The following is a 9,016-nucleotide window of genomic DNA, read 5'->3' as shown; positions in this document are numbered from 1 at the left end:
TTTTCATGTTTGCGAGCCTCTGAAAAATCCAAAATTAGTTTCATAAACCTAGTAGGAAGGAGATCGAATGACAAGATATTTCTATCATATAATACAAAGTAAACTGTTTAATTGTGATCTGACACGAATATTTAGCACTTAGCTGTCTTTGAAACGATGAAAATTGCGTCCGCTTCACAATGACGTGACGGCACATTGATTGTTTCTGTTCGATTGTGACGTCATTTTCGGAGTGATATTACACACGTTACATAAACATAATTGATGTGATGGCTTTACGACACTATTTAACACGGTATGCATATGATAAAGAAGTATACGATGATATATGGAGTACGACAATGACTTATAATCAAAAGTCAAAATGTATTACTACTGCTACAATACTAAGATACTGTTTGACCCAGTCAAATGTTATCCTCGACATTTACATAAAACAACAGCGATGCAGATAACACCTTACTTGATTATGATATTAATACGTGGTAACTTATATCTACAACATTTACCTCCAATATTTGTTTGCGTGTCTGACGTTTCAAACGGGAATGGTGAACACTCTACATTTTCAAACGTCTTGCCTCTGTCTTCACGGGGAATTTCCTTTTTGTGTTTTGGTAATCGTTTCCTGAAAATACAGACATGAAACAGAATCGAAATGTAAACGATCGATACATATTGGAACATCATCCGCAAAGGTTTAAAATACAATTACTGTGAGTGCATACCTTCTAAAGATGATGACAGTTGCTATAACAAAAAGAACAATCACAATCACTACTCCAACACCAGCCCCAGCGTACGTTCCTGTTTGGTCGTATGAGACTTCCATTACCATCTCTGAAATAAACACAGGTGTGTTGATGCAATGCCAACTCCTTTTCGATCAATGTATATGAAATAGGTAGTACATGTATTATCCTAGTTTCGTTATTTCCATATTGCCTTTTATAGCAAAATCTACATTAACCAGGTGAAATATCACATCAGTTATTGGTTTTGAAAATAAAACAAAACAAAACAAAATACTTGTAGTGCACTTCTCTCCTTCCCAGCCATGTTTACATCCGCATGTCCCGTGTTCCTTGTCGCTACAGAAGCATAACCCATCAGACCTACTGCATGACACAACACTGCACTGCCCACATTTCTCTTCACAGTTAAGTCCAAAATATCCACTCGTACAAACTAATAATACAAATTGAAGTGGTGTAATTGCCAAAAATAAATGAGTTTGGGTATCACATGTTATCATAAAAGATCTTTATTAGAATGGATTAAAATAAGATTTGTGAAGCTTTTAGAAATACTCTATTGGAGTAAAAATAAAATATTAAAAGATAAAGATGTTTCAGGTGAAACATTTTGATTACAATTGACGATAAAGAAATGAAGCAAAATGTACATGATTAATTGTCTTTTTACAATAATAGTACGTAATGTGAATCTTACACTTTAAACTTTCTTTTCTATGCATGATTAATAGCTCAGTCATAGATACTTTGTTCTGTACGGTAATGATAGGGGAAATGTACCTATGCACGTTCCGTTGTTCTGTTGGCATTCACAATGACCAGAACATGACATATTACAATTTAGTCCAAAGAAACCAGGCTCACATGCTACAATACAAATATTTCATATTTTACACATACGACTCCTTTTGTGCATTACACCTAATGCCAAATCAAATGGGGTTACGTTATTATGTTTTAATTTAAATTAAGTTTACTAACCCTCACTATTTCAGCCCGATTGACTGCATATCCGGTCATTAATCAAAACAATTAATATTAAAAGTTGTCCCGTACAATCCAATTTTGAATTCTAGAAATGTTAATGATTTATTAAGATTGTTTTGCCTTTAGATTAAACAGAAATGTCTTGAGTAGAAATATTAAACAAGTTTGAATTGTAATGGGGACCATAATAGAAGTCGTCCCCTAAACAAACCGTGTTGTCACAAATGATACATTAGATGGAATGTCCAATGCCATAATGCACCAACATAACAATGTTTGGCAAAAAAAAGAGAAGGATAATTCACATCTCCTTGGCCTCAATACATGTATATGTCAAACAATTATAGGCCACAACAACCATGTTTCATAACCGAACGGAACATGAGACTTTTAACACATAAAACGAACTTAACGTACCCTTTTTTATTATCAAAAAAATGAAATGATCGGCAAATAGAAAAAGTGACTCTGTTTGCGAGCATTATTTTACCTGAACAATCCCCGCTACTTCTGGCACATAGTGAGTCTCGGCAGTTTGCCGGACAAATCTGCTTACATTCAATGCCATAAAAATCGGGTGCACATTCTAAAACACAAGTAAACAAATACATGCATTGACGTCTCCTTGCAGTAATGTTTACATAAGATTTGTACTATTGCAATTATATTTGCCTTGCTGTAGGCTGTGCAATAAAAATACGTCCTATTTGTTATTTGATTTATAGAATTTGTGTGTTAATAATGTACATTTAAAGTATTCTCATGACGTATGATATCAAGTTTCTAACTGCGATATAGTTTTAATACACCCCAAAATTACTACAAAACATGATCTCATGCAGTCACGTATCAACGATAAATCAACTGAGAATATATATACCCAAGATCATAATGATATCTTTATGAACACATTTTTACCGTCTCAAAAATAATGTATCTGGTTACATGTAAACAAAACTCGGGATTAAAGGACTAACAATGCTATTGAGATATCGGTGATTGCTTTCGTTAAAAAACATTTCGTTATGATTCTACAACATTTATGATCACCATTAATTGTCCCAAATGTGTTGTTATACACACTTAAAACGTATACTTACTGCAGCAAAACAAAAATGTTACAGCAGTCAATGCAATAAAGGATAGATATCCTTATATTTATAATTAATGTTTGTTTTATGTGTAACCGACCATTTCACGTACTAAATAGGAAAACTATAATTATATAATCTAAATTCTTGAATGACCTTACATATCACCATACCTGTACATAACCCGCTGGTCTGATTACATATATCCCCTTTACAATTGGACGGGCAGCTTGTGTTGCAGATATCACCATAATATCCAGGTTTGCATGCTTAAATAAAAAAGAGCCTCAGCAGTCATTTGAGACTTAATGCATACATCGTTCACTTTACTTTACAAAAAATATATAGATTAGGTATATGTTCAAACTAGACTGACAAGAAACGCAGGCTTGAATATAACATAAATACGATTTTACAAAAGTCTCTCTTCATATAAAAATACAATTGTATCGTATCTATCTTCAAGTACATTTAGAAATCAAGTCAAGCATATTAAATGTGTATCAAAAATTCAAATTCATTACTTTGAGCATACAAAACGAAAAGCTTGAGTGTATAAATTTGTTTTGGTGTGGGGAGGCAGGGGTATAGTCAGATGTGTATAGGGATGCAGAGCGGATGCGGACAGCGTAATGAGAAGCAAAGCAGATCATAGGAACAGTTACTTTCTTGCTATTTTTTCACATCTTCTACAATCGTCCTATATGATACCAACTACTTTTACACAAACAATACACGTATTAAACGTGTCACAACGTTTCGAGACCGACGTAACCCGTTGTTAAGCTATTACTGAGTGAGAGAGAGTTGTAGTGTTTACATGTACAACGATGTGAGGGAAAATGTATATTTTTATGTCACTGGACAAAATAAAACTTTGATATCACATATTTCAAAACTGATTAATCTTATTGCAGGTATTGTCCTAAAGCTTGGTAATACTGTATGAAAGTAAAACACTAGTATTGAATGCAAATTTATTTGAAAGATAGGAAAGAATCATAACCATTCATCTGTTTAATTTGTATGTAAAAAATACGTTTGTAAATCTTTAAATATCCATGAATTGCGCTCAAAGCAGTCATGGATCATGGAAAGGGTTCCACATTAGACGCATCTTACGACATGCATTTGGATAAATCATGTCACTTTTTTCTCTCTACCTATGCAGGTTAGTTGTTCCCATAGTCTTTATATATCACAGGTAAAATTATCTAAAACAACCATATGAATTTTAGAGAATAATGCACATATATGAAGTGTACATTTAGAAGAAGGGTGTCTAAATAAGCTGTGATTGACTGTAGTTAATAGATGGGCTTTTTTTTATAATGATTGTTTTATCTACGCATGATTTATTTCTAACATTAACAATAATCCGGTAGCAGCGACAATGATTTATATCTTATATACTCACTTAAACACCTGAATGTTTTTCTTTAATGCAATATAAACTAATGATGAATACGAAAATAAACAACCATATAATCACAATATGATTTCATCGACAATTGGATTACCCATTTAAACTTAGGAAAATAGGTTATGAAATATAATGAAATATAAGCCATCAGTGAGCTCTTTTTTAATACATACGGCTACAATTTCCGGATATTTTGTCACAGACACGATTGGTACAACCGACAGAGCAGTCATCACAGGACGATCCGAAGAATCCATCCTCACAGTCTGGCCATTGCAAAATCAAAACGAACTTCATATATTTTCATATTGACATTTCACGAACATATTCATATACAAAACAAACCTTTCTCATATGGAACAACTTTGTAGTGTGTGCATGTCATGCATAAACATACGTTAAGAATCCTCATGTTTTCCAACGCAATGTTACTTCAGTATGATGCAATTAATTTTCATTTTGATGATCGGGAAATATACCATCACCAAATCATAATCGGACCTGATATTTAACAACCGTGTTGTTAAGTTATTTACGTACTTATACCTGAATGTGTTTAAATATCATACTATTTTTTTCTGTTGTGTGTTCTTTCTACATATTTTATCATGTCCTAGATTACCTTTCTAGATTCGCAAAGATCATGTTAAATTTACGGAAAACCTTCGTAAAAAGACAATAGCTGTGCACGTTTGAGCTATATATTCTTTCCCTCAGTTAAGGGCTGTAAATTGTATACCATATTACAATTTGTATATCCTGTTAGTTTTCCTTTTATAGACGTTATAAAAATTCCAAATGTTATCAAAATTGATTTAAATGATCTATGTTAACATGACAAATAAATGTATTAATTATAAATAATTACCTAACCAATCCTTAAATAACACAATTGTCAACAAGTTTTTTCATACTTTCCAGTGATACATACCTTCACACTCTCCAATGCTTTGCATACATCGGTTGTCTTTACAGTTGAACGGACAAGTCTGATTACAACGACTTCCATAATACCCGGGAGTACACGCTTTCATGAAAAAATCACAAAGAACAAGTCAGAATCCGAAAAATGGTAGGAAGCTTCCTTTTCCTTTTCTAAGTTTTAGGTCATTAATTGTCACTGATGATGTGATTCTACTCAATGGTGCTTAATACATCTTTATTTCAAAACACAACAAAGCAAGACAAACATTTATTGTACACCGAATCTTATCAATTTATAGTAAAAAAATGTAATCATAACATAATTTCATGTTCTCGATGAATATATATCAGCAAAGAATACCTCAGAAGTGGTATTATTATAAATTTTGATTGGATTTGTGTCCCCACAGCGAATGCATTATATTTTATGACAAGACATTAAATTAACACAAAATGTAAACAAAAATATTCATATAAATATTAATTTAAACTGAAGTACATGAAATCACTTACCAGAACAAATACCGGATTCTACATAACATATGTTATCATAACAATTAGTGGGACATTCTATACATAAAGATCCAGACTTATAGTATCCAACTGCACAGTCTAAAAATAAAATGAAACATGTACATAATGTATACATTTATTACACGCATTGTCTACGATGATTTTAAAATTATGTGGGGATATTTTATAAAATAAGTAGAAAAGTATATTGAAGACTGCTAACCATACGTTGAGTTACTTGGATAAGAAACTGTAGAATGTTATAATTAAAATGGTGTAGTGTTAGCATAATAAAACATATCCATATGCTATCACTGTACCGAAAGCCTATACGACGCCAAAGCAAGACAATGTACACTATGTTGAATAAGGTTATGATAACGACCTACACTCTTTGTTAATAATATTGTCTGATACTTAAAATGAGTTGTATCACAACGGTTCTCATTAATAGAAAAATGTATGATAAACTGCTCTTTTTTTTTTCTCTTTCCACAAGCAAATGGCATGCTGAACCTTTTTCCAGTATTGATATATTTAGATATATGTAATTACATGCACATTCTCCGGTCACTGGATCACACAGGCTATTGGCACACCCTACATCACAATCTGAATCACAATTATCATCACCATATTTCCCAAGCGGACAACCTGGAATATATTAGCATGCGAGTTCGGACATAAGCCGCCCATCTGTTATCATTTTAAAAAATGATAAAATATATTAAGAATTTTTTATTGTTTTATCATTGGCTAAATCCCCTGGATGTACAAATTCCGTTATATGTTACATTTTCCACAACATTATCATAATGCACAAAAATGTACGATACATTTTTAATTGCAACATAATTCACTGACTTGTAGACAAACAAAAATTAACAAATGGCAAAGATGAGTATTGAAATGAAAGACACCAATCTTGTAACTGAACAAAAATATGAAATTGAACAAATAATTTAAGTATATTGCAAAGATGTTATTATGGATAATCTTATCTTGAAAAAGGATTTATGAATATCGATCTTTGTCTTAAATACTACTTGTTAACGTTCCATTATCGCTCGATATTCTCTACTATGTGAATACATTTTTGCAAAGTTAAATATTTCAATTACGTACCGTACACTTCTACCTCACAAAGCTCCAGAATAGCCTCATCAGAGTACCACGATAGTCTTTCTGTGAGTCTGTCGCTGTATATCGTCATGTATTGGGCGCTACCTGTACATTGTATCCGGGGAGTCAATGACAAATCGGCCGACGTTGATGTTGTGTCTTTATGGCAAAGGTAACCGTTCCTCCAATCCGACGTGTTCGACTGGTATATTTGATAGCCACCAAATCGTTTTCTTTGCAGGTTCACTTGATCTAAATTTGATTAAAAAAAATCTCCGCTAGAGCTTATGCGTATACCGTTGGGAGCAAACTTAACTTGGTAGCCTAGTGCACTGGATTTAACAAGAAAAGCCTGTGCACTGGAGTTAACACTGAAGTGAACTGGAGTTCACATCACTGGTTTTCACATTGGTGTGCACTGGAGTTAACTACAGTTCACCAGGTACTTTTCTTTCTATGGCCTTTTCATCAGTTTATACATACAATGATTTTCTCCCCTCCTGCCTGCTCAATAAATAAATAAATATATACAAGTTTAGATGTTACATATCCATATGCTTAAAATTATTAAAGCACTATCCTGTTATAAAAAAAAGCATAATGACTATAAAGCGTGATGACCTATTAAAATTTTACAACATGCAGACTTGGATCCATGGTACATGTATACATACATGTATTGGTGGTTTAAAGTTTATAATACTTTTTCCTAAAGACATAATCACCATTGAAGTTTCTTTATAGTTATAACAGCGTTTCGTCTACATTAAATATACAAAGATATCCTTATATTATAAGTACATGGTAGTGAGTCTTTTTGTTGTATGTTCGTTTTGAAAAAGAAAATGTAAAGCTTAAGTAGGTAACTTCATGTACTGTGAATAGGAAAAAAAACTATAAATATATGTATTGTCTCATTCATGATTGGCATCAACGTACTGTAGTTACAGGAGTTCAGATCTGAATTCCAACAAAACATTTTTTCAGAAACAATTTTAAATATATGTAGGTATCCAAGTTGACTTTTCTACACGTACATTTAACCTATGTGAACCCTGTAGCTAGCACGGGGAAAATTGGGGTTGAAATGCCCTGATGTGTGTGTATTACACAAGGTATAGGGTCTAATGTCAAGTTACATTTACCTCCTGATCAGAACCCAGGGGCAAAATCTGAGTAGAATGTATGTATGGGGGAGGAGGGAGGTAGAACCGTTTACACACCAGCTGTATACATTATGTCTCTCTCTCTCTTTCTGCAAACAGAGGGTTGGAGGGTCCTGACCCTAACAACATCCCTATGCACCAATGATATGTATTTTCAGGGGGATTTCATAACTTTTCAATTGTCACTTTGTAAATCAAGTTATCAAAAAAGTCTGTGTTTCTATTAAGACAATATGTTTAACTACATGTTTACAATGAAAAAAATATATAATAATAAACTTTAAAAATGTCTACAAAAATTAAACTTGTTTTATCAAATCAAAATGAACACCTAATCGTATTGTCAGATTACTTATCCAAAGAGTAGATGATTTCTTCATAAAGAATACCATAGTGATGTATATATATATATGTTTATGTTATTCTCTTTTAAAACATGATGAATTAACTGTAAATGATAGCTGTTCCAGGTCCTTGGATCATTTTTTAAAGAACACATTTGAGTGTGTTTTTAAACAAACATTACATTACCTGTAACAAAATACTGATTTACCTGTGCATATCTACTGGACAGACAATTGATTGGATCAATTGACAGGATAAATTGCCTTCACTCAAAGTGTTAAGATTAGGTACAGCCTAGCAAAATCCCATGTGACCACAGGTGAATGGTCAGTGGGTGTTCATTGTCATATAGTGTCAGGTATATATCATATTGAAAATATAAATATGTGTCACGGGGTGATTACATAACCCTAGCAACCATCTTTAAATCTGCCACTGAAGTAAAGTTGTAACTGTATGATTACAATTTGAGGCTCTCTGTGGAACTGAATTTATTTGATTTTTAATTAGTATAAATCGATCAACTTATTTCAATGTTTTACATGTATATATAACTTTACCTACAGGTTCTTGCGCCCTGCAACCATGAAACGTGTCATCATTTTAACAAGTGGCAATTTATTACTGTATCACCAGGCCAGCTGTATACCTGCTACGTTGGTGTGAGTAACACAGTAGACCCAGGGGGGG

General features: G+C 32.9%; 2 protein-coding genes across 3 annotated transcripts in view; both read right to left on the bottom strand.

The window, feature by feature from the left end:
- Window positions 1-509: 509 nt before the first annotated feature.
- The window catches only part of LOC110451807 (multiple epidermal growth factor-like domains protein 10), a gene marked incomplete at its 3' end in the record, with an annotated part of 43,691 nt that continues 35,184 nt past the window's right edge, over window positions 510-9,016 (bottom strand). Inside the window, exons 8-14 of the mRNA XM_021499990.1 lie at window positions 4,430-4,522; window positions 3,007-3,102; window positions 2,233-2,328; window positions 1,536-1,622; window positions 1,030-1,188; window positions 729-840; window positions 510-628 (exon numbers count right to left, since the gene is read on the bottom strand). Of these exons, the coding sequence (XP_021355665.1) occupies window positions 510-628; window positions 729-840; window positions 1,030-1,188; window positions 1,536-1,622; window positions 2,233-2,328; window positions 3,007-3,102; window positions 4,430-4,522 (762 nt within the window). The remainder of the gene's footprint in view (window positions 629-728; window positions 841-1,029; window positions 1,189-1,535; window positions 1,623-2,232; window positions 2,329-3,006; window positions 3,103-4,429; window positions 4,523-9,016) is intronic.
- LOC110451806 overlaps window positions 5,897-9,016 on the bottom strand; it is a 10,906-nt gene continuing 7,786 nt past the window's right edge. The window contains exons 3-4 of one of the 2 annotated variants that reach the window (XM_021499988.1): window positions 6,819-7,067; window positions 5,897-6,347 (exon numbers count right to left, since the gene is read on the bottom strand). In XM_021499988.1, coding sequence (XP_021355663.1) covers window positions 6,091-6,347; window positions 6,819-7,067 — 506 coding nt within the window. In that variant the 3' untranslated portion in view covers window positions 5,897-6,090. Of the gene's footprint in view, window positions 6,348-6,733; window positions 7,068-9,016 lie in introns of those variants that run through there. The other variant, XM_021499989.1, reaches the window with a different exon arrangement.

The sequence above is a fragment of the Mizuhopecten yessoensis genome, unplaced genomic scaffold (genome assembly GCF_002113885.1).
Source record: "Mizuhopecten yessoensis strain PY_sf001 unplaced genomic scaffold, ASM211388v2 scaffold6209, whole genome shotgun sequence".
In the NCBI taxonomy this organism is placed as follows: domain Eukaryota; kingdom Metazoa; phylum Mollusca; class Bivalvia; order Pectinida; family Pectinidae; genus Mizuhopecten; species Mizuhopecten yessoensis.
Note: the sequence above shows the minus strand (reverse complement) of the source record. Positions and strands in the feature narration are given on the sequence as shown.